General features: G+C 41.1%; 2 protein-coding genes across 2 annotated transcripts; both read right to left on the bottom strand.

Annotated features, from left to right (window-relative positions):
• Positions 1 to 11,689: 11,689 nt before the first annotated feature.
• LOC117180578 lies at positions 11,690 to 12,193 on the bottom strand. The gene has a single exon (XM_033373072.1). The coding sequence runs from the start codon at positions 12,191 to 12,193 to the stop codon at positions 11,690 to 11,692; it is 504 nt and encodes a 167-aa protein (XP_033228963.1).
• A 1,584-nt stretch (positions 12,194 to 13,777) lies between these two features.
• On the bottom strand, positions 13,778 to 14,449 carry LOC117180579. The gene has a single exon (XM_033373073.1). The coding sequence runs from the start codon at positions 14,447 to 14,449 to the stop codon at positions 13,778 to 13,780; it is 672 nt and encodes a 223-aa protein (XP_033228964.1).
• Positions 14,450 to 18,794: the final 4,345 nt, after the last annotated feature.

The following is an 18,794-nucleotide window of genomic DNA, read 5'->3' on the forward strand; positions in this document are numbered from 1 at the left end:
AGAAATGTATCAGCCTTGGAGGAGATTATGTTGAGAAATAAAAAAAAAAATTCTTAAAAACGTTGTTTTTCTTGGTCAGGCCGGAAACTTATCAATCCACCTCGTACCTATATTACCGACCTCACTTTTTCAATTCACTGAATGTCTTTTTGAACCTAAGAACTTTTTTTGTAAATAAAATATCGAGCTGAAACTTTGGAAAATTCCACGATGACATGCCAAAAAACTCGTTATTCCGCGAAATATTTGAGTCGTTTTTTGATTCTATTATATTGAATTTTAATTAGAAAATTGTCGTAAGTGCACAACAACACTGGAAATCACTGAAAGGCATGATGCGTAACAACTTTTTCAACTGCACTAGAGGTGGAAGTCCCTCCAGCCTTATAATGATCTAATCGTTAGGTTTTGCGGTGCCTAAAACAATTGAGACTTCACTGTATGAGTAAGAAATTTGTGTTGCAATAATATAATATTTTTATTCAGGTTTGTAAGATTGTTGAACAATAGATATGTAAAATTATTATGATTCACTAATATTTAAAAGATTTTTTGTGACACATGCATGATTTCAGCCATTTTCGAAGCCTATGATTCAGTGATTTATCTCAATTTAACATTAATTATCTATAATATTACCATAAATTACCAAAAACGTCATAAATTTCTGCATCTTTCTAAAAATACTTATAATTGAATTTTGGATAATTTATGGTAAGTTACCATATTTACCTGTAAAATTAACATGAATTACCGAAAATGTCCAGAAATGTCCGGAAATTTATAAACACTTCTAGATATAATTTTATTTACAGTTGTATGTGGTGGAGGGGAGGTGATACCCCTACTTGGCGCGTCCCCAGGTGGCGGAAAGGGGAATGCTTGCTGGAAACAGAGGGTAAGGCCAAATAAAATACGTCTCGCGGACCAAACACACTGGGTGAAGGACACACCGAGAAAAAACCACGATCGTTTCCTGCTGCGAACCACTGGGAGTGCTCCGAACCACGTCTGCCTGACCTGCTGACGTGGCTAGGGGCTGATATGTGCTTACACTGCTGATGTGTCAGCCGCAGTATGGGATAAGAAGCCAGCCCCTTCGGACCTTGATCAGGAAGTGCGTGGTGGCTGCACAGATCGGAATCTGCAGTGCCCCGGGCGAGTTCCGGTCCATCCGTGTTTGCCGGGACCGGTTAAACGAAGGCTGGGCCCCAGGGAACTGGGGTAGGACAGATTTCCGAGGGTATACCCGTTCCCAGTTGTTTCGGCCCGCCCCTCCACGCACGAAGCGCTGGTGACACGAACTTAAAGGCTACTACAACCCCCAATAAAACCAAGGCTGAAGAAAAAGTAATAAAAATGGACGTGAAGGATCCGTTCAATAGTCCGTTCAAAGGCAGTAGCTCACTGCCTAGAACTCCACCCAGAAAGAGGACATTATCGTTGCCAGAGCCCACTTCCAAAAGTACGATAGACATCGACAAGTTTGAGAATAAGCGATCTAAGAGGCGGAGGGCGGTAAGTACTCCCGAAAAGAATACGGGCAAATCGTCAGGAACGGTAGTACTCCTAATTGAAATACGAGGTGTGTTCAAAAAGTAAGGTGACTTTTCAATTTTCGCGGGCTACGTACATTCAAGTTTAAAATTTTTTGTTTTGTTGTGTTGGTGCACTCGTCACGATCATATGTTCACAGTTTTGACTATATAGCTCGTGTGGGTTTTCTGGCAGAGGCGTAAAAGGTTAGAAGGGTTTGGTGTGCTGGACGATTTTCTTCTTTCGAAAAAAATGGAGCAAAGAGTTTGCATTAAATTTTGTGTGAAAAATGGAATCCAGTGCTCTAAAACTCTTAAAATGTTGACAGTTGCATACGGTGAGTCTACTCTGAGTAAGAAAAATGTGTATACGTGGTACAAGCTGTTCCAAGAAGGCCGAGATGATGTCGAAGAAGAACCTCGCCCTGGGCGTCCCAGCACGTCAACAACAGATGAAAACATTCAAGGGATCATCCATATATTACGTAAGACGTTTTTCTTTTTTTTATATCGTTGTGTCCTTCTCAAATTCACAGCAATTTGAGGCTCGTCTTTTTTTAAACAAAAGAAAAACGTCTTACGTAATATATGGACGAACCCCAAGCAGTGGAAGAAATGGTGTTGAAAAATCGCCGAATTACCATCAGAGAAGTTGCTGAAGATGTTGGCACATCGGTTGGCTCATGCCATGCTATCTTTTCAGACGTTTTGGGCATGAGACGTGTGGCAGTGAAATTTGTTCCAAAACTGCTTAATTTTGATCAGAAGATCCATCGCATGACCATCGCTCAGGAGATGTTGAATTCAGTGAATAATGCACCACAGTCATGCCTCAGCCTGCATATTCACCGGATTTGGCCCCCAGTGACTTTTTTCTTTTCCCAAAACTGAAGAGACCCATGAAAGGACATCGATTTTCAACGATTGGGGAGATAAAAACTGCATCGCTGAAAGAACTCAAGGCTATGCCACAAAATGATTATCAGAAGTGCTTCGATGATTGAAAAAAAGCGTTGGCACAAGTGTATTATATCTGTAGGGGATTACTTCGCAGGGTACAACATAAATATTGAGGAATATATGAATATTTTTTGAGAAAACCATAAAGTCACCTTATTTTTTGAACACACCTCGTACTGCAAGAAATAACAGTACAAACTAGACTTCTCCAGGAAAAGATAAAAGGATGCTACAGGATTAAAAATGATATCTCAGTAGTGAGTACGAACCAAACTCTCCAAGTTGAAAACCTTCACTCTAATCAACTAATAGACTGGTTAAAAGAGGCGACAAGTGAGCGGGAAGAAAATACGACCATCGCGGACCTTATGAACGAGAATGAAGATATTCGTAGGCAGATTCAGACATGAGAGCCGAGAATGCCCTTATCATCGACGATATAAAGTGCGATAAATGTAAGCTAGAATATTAGCTTCAGTCTAGAGCCATGAAGAAAACAGGACACATATGGGAAGCGTCGTTTGACTGGGACATTATTCTTCTCTGCTACGAGGATATATCTTCTGACGACAGCGAAATTGGAAGGTCGATGGGGCAACTCGGAGGACGTGAAGGACTAAAGGAACAAGGAAAGAAAGGAGGACCAAAGCACACCTTATTGCAAACAAAAGGAGCAAGGCTGCTTTTGTCAGATCCGATGGCACTAGAGGGAAAACGACAGCTCGAATGATGAAGTTTTTGTTCGCGGTCACCGCAATAGAAATAGCGGAATCCAAATCTACTCAAGACAAGTCAGATAGAAGACGCATAGGAGAAGGCACTGAAGGCGATAGGGAACCAGAAAGGAGAAATAAGAATAAGCAGGATCCCCTTGTCGTAAAAATGCAGGGGAAGACCAATGAACTTAGGAAAATACTTGTAGAGAAAGTACCAGGAGCAAAGACGTCTCTATGGATCGATAAAAAAGTCCTTCAGACTTAACGAACTGGATGGAGTGACCACGGTAGAAGACATAAGTAAAGCAATCTCTGAAACAAGCGCACTGAAACCTGAGGAATATACGGTACGAGCACTCTGCCCAACGTACGGTGCTATACAGAACGCAACGATCTTAATGAGGAGTACAGAAGCTGACAGACTGGTCCAAACAGGAAGATTAAAAATCGGCTGGACAAACTGTAGAATAAGAGAAAGAGTGAAGGAAAATTGGTGCTTCCGATGCTGGGAAACTGGGCACAGTAGTGCTGGGTGTCAAGGACAAGACAGAACAAACTTGTGTCTGAAATGTGGACTAGAAGCATATAAGGTCGCGGAATGTCAAAGTGCCCCTTTTTTTGTCCACTGCAAAGTGAAGGGACACCATTTGAATGACAGGAGAAACCACCTGAAGGTTGACACGCGCACACGAACACAGTTTTATCATGATCAAGATCCTTCAAATAAATTGTAACAGGAGCTATCTGGCGCATGACATGGCCCTGGCGTTCGCTAGGGAAGAGAAATCAGCCATACTTGTTCTAAGCGAACCCAACAAAAGGGCTGTACAGAACAGGAAGGACTAGGTCTGTGATGTCGACTTAGATACAGCTATAAAGGTTATAGACCCGAGAGCCGTCATAGACCAAGGTACCGGTGCAGGCTTCTCCTATATAGCACCACCATCTTTTACGATATACTCATGCTACGCTTCACCCAATAAGAACATCGAGGACCTCGAAGACTACCTGCAGGATATAGGTGAAAGTATCCGGGCTAGGAGGGAAGAGGCAATCATCACGGGGGATTTCAATGCGAAATCTCCTCAATGGGGAATGCAGAAGTCTGACACTAGGGGCGAAGTTGTCGCGGAATGGATTGCTGAGAACGACCTCATTGTAAAGAACGTAGGTGATAAGCCAACCTTCGAAAGACAGAACTATGGATCAATTCTAGATTTGACGCTAACAACGACTGGCATAAGCAGGAGGATCGATGGCTGTGAAGTCAGTAACAAAGAGTCACTCAGCGATCATCGATACATAACTTTTGGTGTTAGGCAAAAATCAATACAGTCCAGCAGAAATAAACCTGTGTTCAGAGGCTGGAATCTCAATAAGACCAACGTGGAGAAATTAAGTCTGGCCACGAATAATATAACTGAAGGAGAAACATCGGCGGAAAAATTCTCAAAAATTCTCACGTCAGTCTGCGATGCCTGCATGCAAAAAAGACGCACAAGAATTTCGTAAGCAAGCTATGTGGGAAGACTTCAAATGAAGCAAGAAAACTCTTCGGAATGCCATCAAGACATCGAAGAAAGCTGGCTGGAAAGAGATCCTCGATGAAGTCGAAAAAGATGTCTGGGGCAAGGGCTAAGACATCGTCAAAAAGAGACTTATCGGATATCCACCAAAACCAGCAGCTGTCGATGGAAGCTGTGGAGAACGTGGCGAGATGTCTCTTTCCTGAACACATACCAGTAGATTTTGACTGCTTCGCTGAAGCACCAGTCACTGCTTTCACGAAAAGAAGCTTTCTCGAAAGAGCTTGTGCTAAGATAAAAAACAAGAAGGCACCGGGACCGGAAGGCATACCCACTGAAGTTCTCAAGTATGTGGAAACAAATCGACCGGACTTTGTACTCAACACGCTGAACGAACTAGCGGCAAAAGCTGAGTTTCCAAAGGCGTGGAAGAAGTCGAAACTAGTTCTGCTGAAGAAGGGGGATAAGCCAGTGGGACTTCCCAGCTCTTACAGACCGATCTGCCTATTAGACGTCGAGGGGAAGCTGTTCGAACAACTTATCTTGATCAGGCTGAAAGATGAACTGGAGCGTACAGGGGGTCTATCAGATAACCAGTATGGGTTCAGGGAAGGCAGGCAAACGGTTGATACAGTGAAGGAGTTAATAAGCATAGCATAGAAAGCAGCGGCATATTCCACGAGGTGCCTACGACTATACGCCGTCATTGCTCTGGTCGTCAGAAATGCCTTCAACAGTGCATCCTAGCAACGCATACTCGATGTCCTCAGAGAACGAGGAATAGACGAGAGCCTGATAAGCGTAATAGCTTCATATCTATCAGAAAGAGATATTGTATTAGAAGCAGAGGGAAAGATTAGTGTCAAGGACGTGAATAGCGGAGTCCCTCAGGGATCAGTGCTCGGCCCCACGCTCTGGAATATTCAGTACTATGAGCTACTGGACCTCGATATGCCAGAAAGAGTACAACTGGTTGGCTTTGCAGATGACATAGAAGTGGTTGTAGAAGTAATTACCGAAGAAGCGCTTATGAACTCTACAAACACTGCTATTATTAGGGTTGAAAAGTGGATGGCAAAAAGAGTACTGTAACTGGTAGTGGAAAAGACTGAAGCAGTCCTATTGACAATTAAGAGAAAAATCAGGCCTATCCGATTTGAAGTTGACAGGACAAAAATCACCCCCATCAGGGCCTTAAAACAGCTAGGAGTTTGGTTAGGCACCAAGACTTCGTTTTCAGTTTAAATCGAGGAGGCAGTCAAAAAAGCCGAGAGAACTATGTCAGCTCTAGCCAGCCTAATGCTTAACGTTGGTACCCAGCAATGTGCATCCAAAAACACAGGCAGAAACTCACTAGAATCCAAAGAACTATGGCCATCAGAGTATGCAGCGCGTACTGCACAATCTCGGCGGAAGCGGTGAGGATCATTGCGGGGATACCATTCATATACCTACTGGCCAAAGAAAGAACGGAAATTTACGAAGGCAAGAAAAAGAAGGAGGCCAGGAAAGATCTGATGGTCAAATGGAAAGAAGAGTGGCCAACAGGTGAGCACGGGCGCTGGACGTATCAACTGCTCCCGGATATCAAAGTATGGCTAAGTCGCCCATTTGGAGAGGTTGACTATTACCTGATACAGGCGCTTTCGGGACATGGTTGCTTTCGTAAGTTCCTGTTCGATCGGAACAGATCCGCTGCTGATACATGCCCTTAATGCGAAGATGTGGATGACGTCGAACACACTCTGTTCTTCTGAGCCCGATGGGATGACGCCAGATCCGAGTACTCTAGGAGTGCGAGAACACTCTTCGACGCGAGGAACCTGATGACGAGCCTTGTCACATCACAGGAAGGATGCCAATGCACTTACCATGCAATAAGGACCATTATCGGTACAAAGGAGAAAGAAGGAAGAGAGCTGTGCTAAGAAGAGCACAGAGGCAGCCCCCCGGATTGAAGTAATGCTAACGCGGTTCCGATGCGGTGGGGCGAAGACTATTATTACTATCTATTACTATCTTTTTCCACTCAGTTAAATAAATATTAGCTTCCGGTATTCGTCATCTTCCATATTATGTTCGAAATAGGTATCATCTTTCTTCCTTAATATGTATTTAGAGTTTATTTAAATATACGTAAGCGTCTCTATCAGTAGAATACATAAATAAATTATATATTTCCTTTCTCTATCTGTATTTTTTTACATGTTAATTTGGTTTATTTTATTGCTAGTAATAAATTTAAAGAAAACTTCGGTAATATTATCATAAATTAATAATCGCTGGAGGGATTACATTGACCCTCAAAAATAAATTTTGTAGAAATTGTTGATGTAAGTTGTTGGCTTTAGGGTCAGGTGAATTAAAACTAATTGAGTTGTTTTAAACGTTTCGGTACACAATTTACACCAACAATTTCTACCAAAATTACCATAAATTACCAAAAATTTTATAAATTGACGGAAATTTATAAAAATGTTTGAAATTGAATTTTGGGTAATTTATGGTAAGCACCATACGTTACCTTTCAAATTACTGTAAATCATGCTTCTTTTATTTGAAATATAATATGGGCTGAAATCATGGCTGTAATTCGAGAAATGTCTGAAATAATCCATTTGTTATAAAAAATATCGTATGCGCCAAGGGGGAGAGGGATTTTTTCGTCTTGTGTACGTTTTCAATACTTGTCTCCGAGTCGTACTGAAAGCATACACTCGTCAAAAAAGTCCCTCTGCTCCCCCTAGGTGCATAATATACTATAAACCTAAAATCGAGTGGCCTCGGTCGCTCAGAGGATCGCGCATTGGACTTCTATGCAGGAGGTCTGGGGTTCGATGCCTGAGCCGGTATCAATTACAATTTTTTTATGTACTTCTACCGGGGCCTAGGTGGTTCGGAAGCTAACTTAAACTGCAGGTCCCTTCAGAAAAAGCTGGTGCTATACCAAGGATAAACGGGCTTTGTACGGGGGCACAACCTTGGGCGTCGAAGCTGATTTTGAGAAGACTCGAAAATGAGTCAGCGATCTTCTTGCGCTTAGAGGCTCCGTACAGAGGCAGCCAAGTGGGATGGTCGTTAGACGCTTTCGAGTAATGACCATACATACACATACACCTATATAATACACCATGAAGTGCTTCGAATCTGTGCTTCTAACCTTCAGCCACCCTGGCAGACCGAAGGAACCGAATAGAGCCTCTACAAACTACTCCTAAAGACCCCATTGGTTCCCCATTCGGTTCCTTTTTAAAAAACTAAAAAAAAAAAAAAAATAGCAAGATCAACTTCTAAACTGTTGAAATTCGGATTCTGCTTTAAATTTTCTATTGGAAACTCGGGGAGTAATCGCAATACTTTTTTTTGCATCTGTAAAAAGTTAAAAAAATATATAATATCTATAACGCCTGTTGACTGCTACTTACAGATGATGCATTTGAAGTGTATCAGACAACAGGCGTTATACGTCTTATATATTTTTAAACTTTTTACAGTTGTAAAAAAAAACTATTGCGATTATTCCGTGACCTTCTATAGGGAATTTTAACGCAGAATCCGAATTTCAACAATTGAGAAGTTGATTTTGCTGTTTTTTGTAATTTTTTGAAATGGAACCGAATGGGGATCCAATGGGGTAATTACGGGTACTTTTTAGAGGCTCCATTCGGTTCCTTCGTTCCGCCAGGGCTGCTAGGGAGGCTTGCGGATTGCATAGCTACACGGAAAAAAAGTTCTTTTGAATTAAGTATGAGATGTCGTTATAAATTTTGTTAGCGACTTTTTTATGTGATTTCGGCATGAAACACGATGGGTTTTTGGATGTTTTGATATTGATGTTTTGTTCATGCACGGTTTGCCCTAACAGAAACGTTCAAAAGTAAGTAAAAATATGAATTTTTAAGCTAGATCTAATTGCTCTTTATTTTTAGCACACATCTTAAGATCATCCATGACAAATGTATGAGTGACCTTATGCTTTCGTTTTCCAGGTTTGCCGCAAAAAGATTCTTCGAAATGGCGAAGTGCAAGAGATCGGGGCAGAGCAGTGATGAAAAAAAGCAGAGAACTCACGTTGTCGCCCTAAAAGACGCCCCTATGGAAGGTGACGTTGTTCGTTGTTGATATTTCCCTGATGAGATAGTTAATCTAGTTTTTCAAAGGGGTATCAATCTCTCTATGCATCTCACTATGTTTGTATGAACCTTTAAGCTTTCCAACAGACAGATGATAAGTTTACGCGATGTTGAATTGAAAGCTTTTTGGTAGTCAATCCAGGCCATCGATAGGTAGCGCTGGTAGGATGCTGCATCTTCGCAGATATATGTATTGATGAACAGATTCTTCCGGCATCCTCTTTGCCTTTCTTTGAACCGCATTGTTCGAAATCTCTCGCCATACAGGGTCTGATTGTCCGACTGACTGATTGTCTTCGGAATGCGGATAATGGGTCCCTGTACAAAGTTTTTCTGCTGAATATTGTTACCATAATTAATAAACAGATGCGGGGATTTTTGACGGTGGTTCATTGAAGGAATAACCCCCAAGTGAAGGTGTAACAATCGTGACAAAAGCAGAATGGCACCTGCAAGAAGTAACTTTAGCGTTGACTCTGGGACAACGAGTGACCTCTCACAGTATTCTGCCTTATCCTTGCATGCGGGACTCTACAAAAAAGGATGAACACTTTCGTGATTGTTTGTGGGACCTCTCGTCGGGTACCTATTGGTTGCCACAAGGGTGACCTTTAGGGTGCCAATTGTAAGTGCATGTGTCTGTACCCACACAGTACTCACACCCACACTCGACACTTATCGAACTAACTTGAAAACCCATTGGTTACCGATCCGGGCGCTTTTGGGGTGCCGACTAAGCGTCAAGATATGTCTCTCTCTGCAAGCTTGTTGTTGTATTCATTTTCAGGTTTTCACGCCGTCCAAGGGGCTTCCCATGGAGGAGACAACACCAAAAACAGGTAGGAAGAATAGATTAAATAAACGCCGTCGTTTAAGACCCAAATCGCGGGATTCTTTTTGTCTCTGGGTAGAGACCTCAGCAGACGACCAACCATCCGTCCTCGATTTCAACCCCGATGTGTCCAAAATGGCCACCGAACCTGTCCTCGAACCAACCCTGTCCCTCGAATCTGATTACGTGGAGTTCTACGAATCGGAATTTTAGTCCAAGAGCACATATCAAATCTACACCGACTGTCCAATCAAGGATGGCGTCGATTCATTCTAGGATCTGGCAGCGTATCTAATTAAGAACGTGTTCCTCCCACCCTCTTCGAGGGGCAGTCTAGGCAACCCCGAACCTGTGGGTCCTTCCTTGTTGGATGAAACTCGGCCAGTACCAGAAGAAGAATAATATGATCCCAAATAGCCCGAAATATCCGAGCACCTACGACGTGACGTTCATCCGGAGGATATAAGTAAGTGAGACCCATTGTCTGCAGGTGTTTCTCACTTCGCATAAAACAAATGGTCCTTTTTAGGATCCCCAGAATATCAGTTCTTTTCAGGCCCACCACAGTCTTCAAACGGGGAATAAGAGACTTCAGTTCTAACATGATGCCAGTATAATCCAGAAGAATAAAAATAGCTATCCCTTACTAAAACCTACCTTACTTTCAGTCCAAAAATTGTAAGTTCCATTACCCCTTTCCCTTTGACCCCCCCCCCTGAAAACATAAAAAACCAATGCAAAGGGGTTGGTTGTTATTACGATTACAACTATCAAGCAAAATATTGTTGAAAAATTATGGGTGTTTTCTGACGCAAGAAGGATAATGCAGAAGAGGAAGAGAAAGGCCAGAAAGGATCATAAAATGTTTGCCGCAAAAAACAAGATGGGTTAGTAGTTGACTCAAAATGAAATAACAGGAAAAGGAGACATTCATTTAAAAAACAGGGTAGCATAAAACTTAGAATTTATTTTCAGAAAAATCACTCGAGAGCGAACTGTGCTCGGCGAGCTACACAAGACAACTGCCCTTTCGGCAAACTTAACTATACCCCTTGACTCCAGTCATACACACTTCCACTATCGGACAACCCCTTGTTTGGCTCGTAGGCCCATTTTGTATTGCTCTACGCTACTCCGTTAATCCTTGACGCGCCCCAAGGGGCACGCACAATTTTATTACCCTTAATGAGTGGAAAACCTTCCTCGCTGAAAACATAGAAAAGAGAAAAAACTTATTTTCTAAACGTCTGTGCGCCTTGTGCGAAACACAACATCCTCCCACTATTGAGATGCTGTAACAGTATCATCTCAATCACACGCATGCTATTCAGCATTACATATTCACAAATGAGAAAGAAAAAAAACTAATACAAACAAAATTACACGGATAGATACTGAATTAACAACTATTAAATTTTGTTATTCTCACATACTGATACCTAATAATAATAAACAGGACAGAACGGATACAAATACTATTGCTTAGGTACAAAACGTTTGGGTTGTCTTACAATTCTTCCACTTCGAGTAATTGCACATTGTTTCTCACACGTGTTCGATGGATCGTCTTTATTAGATTCATTGTTAATTTCAAGTGGAAAAATTCGCTGAATAGGTCTAGTCAATTCGCCATTTGCAGTAATTAACCTCGCAACACGAATGTTTCCATCTTTACCTTTATACAAGTCTTTCACCCTTGCCAACGGCCAGTCGAGGCACTTGCTATGATCGTTACCAATTAAAACGAGATCACCAATTTTAACTCTAGTAACATCATAATTTCGCTTAGGGTAACTTAACGAACCTAAATACTCATTCCTAAATCTCTTTCGCAAATCATCCTTAATTATCTGACGATGCACAAACCGTTTTTTCAAACAACACCTTTCTATGTGATCTAAATCTTAAACTGCTATTTCTTTAAGGTCAAGCAAAAGATTTGATGGAGATAGCGGTATTATTTCATTGTCATTGTCGGCCATAAACGTTATCGGCGCGGATTGATTATTGCTTCGCAGTCGAGTAACACTGTGAGCATTTCAACATAATCCAAGCAAGATTTCTTGAGGGTCCTCCTCAATAACCTTTTTAAAATTCCGATAAGACGTTCCCAAAAACCTTCCCACCACGGAGTAGACGGCGGATTAAACTTCCATTCAATGCCTTGAAGATTTTCGTCTCCAGTGACCTTCTCTAAATCTACTCTTTCAAGCTCGTTACTCAAACCAACAAAATTAGTGCCATTATCACTGAAAATTATCGACGGCCTCCCCCTTCGAGCGATGTGTCTTCTAAGTGCCATAAGGAAAGACGCTACATCTAACGACTTGAGAGTTTCAAAATGTACCGCGCGAAAAACAGCAAAGGTAAATATACAGATCCATGCTTTCTCGCCGCCCTTCAGATATACCGGACCCGTAAAATCAACGCCTATTATTTCAAATACGGCTGCCTCTCTAATGCGTTCTAACGGCAAGAACGGCGGTGTCATTTCAAGCGGTCGCGCACCATGTTGGCAATAGTCTACACATCTTTTAATTACGGATCTTATTGTCTTTCTGCCTCCTAAAATCCAAAATTTTTCCCTCAACGTGCTTAACGTTATTTGGACTCCCGCATGATTAGACTGCTCGTGCTTCTTTTTTATAATTAATTTGACGACACCGTGATTCGCGGGTAAAATAATCGGACACCGAAAATTAAAAGTATCTTTGCGCAAAAGAATTTTTGTCTTTTATCTAATTACGCCGTTTTTATCATAAAAAGGCTTTAAATGTTGTATTTTTCTATCATCTAAATTTGTAAAACTCTCTGCTTAAATTAATTTTGCGATATCTAAATCTACATTTTGAATTTCTTCGCCCGATAATCGACGACCCGTTCGACAATTAAGAGTGTTTCTGCAATTAAAACAGAATATTTTTAATGAGGCACATACGCGGCATAACTTAGCGTAACTGGAATAATGGTTGAAATACCATGGAATTTCATCGTCGCCATCGTTCAATAAACACACGAGAGAGCTGTCTTCCGAATCGTTCGCTTTTATTGCGGTCTTTCTTCTCTCCCGGTTCACTTTTTCTTCGTTGCAGGCAAAATTTGGGATAGGCCAAGTCCGTGTGTCTTGCAACCACTCGGGGCCCTTCCACCATTGGGATTTCAACAACTGACTCACCGTACATGATCTCGACGGAAGGTCTGCCGGGTTTAAGTTCCCGGGTATATGCTTCCATTGTTCCTTTTTCGAGAATTCCCGTATTTCTTTGACTTTATTGAAAACAAATGTGCCTCAATTAATATCGCGATGAATCCATGTTAAAGCTGTCGACGAGTCCGACCAATAATGAATTTCAACATTTTTTAATTTCATAGCTTCTATGATAGAGACGGTCAATCGTACGCCGATCAATGTGGCAAGCAGTTCTAATCGCGGTATACTATGTCTCGCCTCATTTTCGCCTCGTACGGTGCTACTCTCGCCTTGGCTTGTACGAATCTGACGCTCACGCCTGACTTGTGTTCGATCCGTATAAACGTAACTGCGGCGTACGCGATTTTGCTGGCATCGCAAAACGTGTGTAACTGATCTTACTATTCCCTTCAACGTCGCCAATTAAACACCGCGGCAACTGAACTTTGTTTAAAAATTGTAACATATCGATCCATTTTTTAAAACGCTGGCTAATATCTTTTTCGACTTCGTCATCCCACCATAAATCTTTCGACCAAGTCTCCTGCAATAATAGTCGCGAAGCCAGTGCAACGGGGCAAACAAAACCTAATGGATCGAAAACCCGGTGTGCCGAGGAAAGCATAATTCGTTTCGTCACTCGGTCTACACTCATGTTTTCAAAACCCGAATTATTAATGCACAGAACATCGCATTGCTTGTCCCAAATTATACCCAAAACTCCCACTTCGTTATTCTCGGTAAAATCACAAGTGTACTCCCAACCGCGTAAATCAAATTTTGCTGACTCCATCGCTCTTTTTGCTTCAGCCATAAAACTATTCAGATCATCATAAGAATTTACGCTAGTCACACAATTGTTAAACATAAAAACTAGCAAGTAACTTAATAATATACTGCTCCGAAAAATCTACGGGAAAAATCCTCCTTTATGCTTTTAAGAATCTTTTCTAAATGTAATCGAATTACAGCTGCTAAAATAAAAGGGTTACTACATATGCCAAAAACAACTCTACAATGTCGGAAAATCACCCTAGTCCCGAATTCGTTAAACTTAAAGAAACGCAAAAAATCTCTATCTTTCGGATCAACACTGACTTGTAGAAACGCTTTCTTAATATCTGCAATTACGCCAATACTACCTTCTCTATACCTCAATAAAACGTCCGTGATGGTCTCGATGAAGTTGGGGTCTTTCTCTAAACATTTGTTGAGCGCTGGATGCGGAGGCAGCTTGGCTGACGCGTCGAAGACGGGCATAATTGCTGTAGTGCTGTTCACCTTTACAACGTGGCGATGGGGAAGGTAGTGCCCAATGGTCTCGGCTGCGTCGTTTGGCACGTACTCGATGATTCCCTCATCTCGCCACTCCTCGAAAACAGCATCATAATCCTCGTACAAACCGTCGACCTTCAATTTTTTCACCAAAGACGAGAGGCGACGCTCGGAAATTGTCTTATTGTCACGCACTCGAGAATGCGCTTCCAGCTGCGGCAATGGGTCTTCGTAGCGCCCTTCCTCGTTCACTTTTACACTTTTAAGAAACTCGGTGTACATGTCTCGCTGCTGCTCTGCCTTTGATTTGCGAGTGAGAGGATCCTTAATCCCCAAAGTGCCGAGGGCTCATAAATCCTCCACATTGCAGTTCGCCACGTGCATGGAAATTGCTGAAATTACGGCGTCTTCTTTTTGCTTGCCGGGGACTGATCCCATCACCGTCTATCCTAACAAAGTTTCAAGCGCGACGAGCCCGCACTTTAATTGGACATGACGGCCCGTCAACAATTTTCCGGCAACATTGGTACCAATTAACAGCTCGATCGGCTCGTCACTATCACAGTAGTCTGTGAGCTTAATGTTCATCAATTTTAGTACATCATACCACTCTCCTTTGGGTATTGTAGAAATTTTGTCACAGGTCATATTTTGATCGAGCACTTCCCAATTACACGCATAGTCGGAATTAACACTGCTCAATCGAGCTTGATACTTCTTGTGGATCACTGCATTGGGGCTGTCTCCACCGAACAACAAATGACGCATACGTTGCTCGCCCGTTGCTTTGTATCCCATTTCACAAGCCGCCGCCTTAGAAAGATACGATCTTTGCGAGCCTGAATCGATTAGCGCGCGCACGAGTTTTTCACCGTTCGGTCCACTTGAACGCACAATCAACACTTGTAGAAAAACTGACGTACTTCCGAAAAAATTGGCTAAATTACATTCTTTTCGTACAATTTCCGACGGATTCGGATGATTCTTCTTTGCACTGAAATTGTCACCTTTGTCCTCGCGGCACATCATGGTCACGTGTTTGCGCCCGCACTGATCACATTTTACATTAACACGGCAATCTTTGTATCCGTGACCAGTAAACAAGCACTTGAAACAAGCGCGCCTGCGCTTCACACACTCTTGCTTCTCATTGTAGAGCATACTACGAACTTTCGGACAATTGACACTTTTATGTTCCTTAGACTCGCAAAACACGCACGTATGTGTCTTACTTTCTGCCGCGAATAACCCCATGGCATTGGGCACGTTATTGCTCTGCGAATTTCTTCGATTTCTCTTTTGCTGCACATTGACCTTGTCACTGTGGCCCAAATCGAAGCCTTGCACTGCCATAGAGATACTCTACTAGCGGCAATAACATCGCCGCACACTTATCTGTCGTAACGCCGAAGGTTATCTAACGCCCTTAGATGCGACTCGAGTTTATCGTACATCATCGACAATGGCTCCGCGGCTTTATGACTTCGAGCGCCTAATTCATTTCTCTGTTTTTTCTTAATGGCATTCTGCAAAACTAAATGCAATAATTCGCGCACATAAACTTCAATTTGCAAGTCATCGCGCCCGAAACGAACCTTCAAACTCGCGATCACTTTATTGTAGTTCTCGGCCGTCGGCGGATAACCCTTTATTAGTTTGTCAGCGCGCGAATCGGTAACCATGGATTGTAGCAAATAACGATACTTGTCTTCTTTATCGATGCGCTTGTCCTCGTGAATTTTCTTGAATAAGCTCCAAAAACCAAGCCACTCTTTTAATTCACCGCTGAAGGGCACGAGTTCAATTTTCGGCAATTTGAACGTCGTTGAAGCTTCACTTTGAATTGCAGCACTGTTATTCACTCTATTGTTCAAACCGGTAGACACATGGCTATTGGCAGGCGCTTTCAAGGCATCCACTTTATATTTCGTATGGAAAAACTTGCGCTTGTAAACATCTGCTTCATCCGTCTCCTTCTCAATCTGCTCGTTGATCGTATCGTTGTCAGCATACATAGCGTCATAAATTTCACTCATAGTCACGTTCAAAATGTCCATTTTTTCTATAAAAATCGAGACCGCACTAGTAACTTCAGCTAACTCTGGATTCTCCACGTCGAGCAGTGCACTCACAGCATTGTACGCCTTTGTGAAGGCGGAACGCTGCGCAGTTCTGTTTTTCTTGAGCACATCCATTTTGCTAACCCGCGATTAACACAATACACAAAAACAGTTAGTCCTGTAACGGTCGCCAGATAAAATGTCAGACGCAAAAAACAAGATGGGTTAGTAGTTGACTCAAAATGAAATAGCAGGAAAAGGAGACATTCATTTAAAAAAAGGGTAGAATAAAACTTAGAATTTATTTTCAGAAAAATCACTCGAGATTGAACTGTGCTCGACGAGCTACACAAGACAACTGCCCTTTCGGCAAACTTAACTATACCCCTTGACTCCAGTCATACACACCCCCACTATCGGACAACCCCTAGTTTGGCTCGCACGCACAATTTTATTACTCTTAATGAGTGGAAAACCTTCCTCGCTGAAAACTCAGAAAAGAGAAAAAAACTTACTTTCTAAACGTCTGTGTGCCTTGTGCGAAACACAACAGATCAAATGGTTCTCGATGACCTATGTCGCTTCAGCGATGTCTCTGTTTCTGCCGAAAATCCACTCAAGCTCAGGAGGTAGAAATTTGTTGGGAGAGATATACAACATCCCGAAAACACTAGAGTTGAAAGAAGATAATAAAAATATCATTCGCTTCAAGGAGTTTTACGTCAAACTCATTACAGCTAAAGAGGAATGTCCACAAATCAATGCGGACGAGATGAAAAAAGCAGTTAGGGACATGAAGAACTTTTCCGCTGCAGGACCAGATGGTACCAAGAACTTCTGGTGGAAGAGGCTTAATTCTACATACCAACATCTGGCCCGCATATTTACATCATATATAAAGGCGGAAACGCTCATTCCACAATTGCTGTTTTTAGGACGCACTATACTCCTGCCGAAAAAAGGCGATTTGACCAACCCAGAGAATTACAGGCCAATAACTTGTTTGATCATGCTGTATAAGATCTTTGCAGCTGTCCTGAATTAAAGGATTTCTTGAAGAATTGAGCCTGTGTGGTGTGTAGGCTGCCGAGTGAACCTGCTAATTAACAGGCGTGTCTGTAAAGCCGTAGCGGGTCATCAGCGCGTCTTGTCAATGGGCTAGATTGAAACTTCGCTTCCTCAGATCATCAGGTCGTAATTAGAGGGTTTTATTTTCGCATGACAGGACGGTTTTATTTCCACCTTAGTATACAGCAGCGATTCCTAAACTTTTCTCGCTCTTTCTGGGGAACAGGAGGGCCGCCAACCTAAAATTTTTTGTACAATACTTAAACCCAAGGGGGGACACTTGACTGCCTGGGATGCGGGCGTGTGCTGGCTTGCCGCGGTTGACCTTCCCATTGTTAGCAAATTAGAGCCGATTATGAATGATAAACTGAGTAATAATGATAATTTGAAACTTCTTATGATTTGCTAAATGAAAAGTATACATTTTTTATGAGAAAACGCCAATTTTCGATTCTAACGTCAACACAACCTACATTTTTTTAAAATTATTAGTCTTCTTTAAATCTAATGATATTTTATTGAAAATAATAGTAAATAAAATAACCCTAATATGGTCCCAAATTATAAAAACTTTCCAAATCATATGCAAATGATAATGATTTTTGTTTGGAATGCCAATTTTTTATATGAATTTCCAACGTAACCAAAAATTGTTTAAAAATTATGTATCGTATGAAAATCTGAGGATTTTCTAACAAAAATGTATATTTTCCAGGAAGAACATTAACATAATCCGAACATGTTATAGCTTTTAAAGTTTATTATTTTAAACAAAAATTATTTTAAATATGATCAAATACCAATTTCTCAGGTAAGACACACCAAAAATACTTAGAGTTGAGAAGAATTGTAAATACTCTGTGAAATGTAATAATATTTTATTGAAAATACAGTGAAACTCTGAGACTGGGCCGTTTCAGAATTTTAAATCTTTTTCGAAATATAATGATTCTTGTTTAAGATAACCGATTTCCTGTGGAAAATGTTATTATAACCTGAAACTGTTCAAAAACTGCATTTTGCTTTTGTTAAAATAAAAATACCAATTACTGTCAAAAAACAAAAAGGTAATCCGAAATTCTGAAAAGATTCTAAAACTTTTTCTTATGATAATAATCTTAGTTTTAAAAGAAAAATATTTCGTGTAAAGCGCAAACGCAATCTACAATTTTATACTAAAATTCTATTTAAAAAATACTAATTTCCATCGAAAAGCGCTAACGCATAATACATACATATAATATTTCCAATAAAGTATTAGATAATTTGAAAGTTTCAATTAAACCACTGGAGAGGATAAAAAAGCACAAATATTAAAAATGTTGGAAAATTTATAAACATTCTATTTATAACACATGACTTTTGTAGAAGTATCAGCTTTTATAAAAGATATAATATTATTATTCATATTATAATAAATATTATTTATTACTTTTCAGGTATCAAAAAAAAATGTTTCAACTGTGAATCATGCTAAATCTCATTTGATTATATATATT

Source organism: Belonocnema kinseyi, chromosome 9 (genome assembly GCF_010883055.1).
Source record: "Belonocnema kinseyi isolate 2016_QV_RU_SX_M_011 chromosome 9, B_treatae_v1, whole genome shotgun sequence".
NCBI lineage: Eukaryota > Metazoa > Arthropoda > Insecta > Hymenoptera > Cynipidae > Belonocnema > Belonocnema kinseyi.

Excerpts from the sequence above, each read along its gene's own strand:
- LOC117180579 (XM_033373073.1), bottom strand. The coding sequence starts at position 14,449 with ATGTACACCGAGTTTCTTAAAAGTGTAAAAGTGAACGAGGAAGGGCGC.
- LOC117180578 (XM_033373072.1), bottom strand. The coding sequence starts at position 12,193 with ATGACACCGCCGTTCTTGCCGTTAGAACGCATTAGAGAGGCAGCCGTA.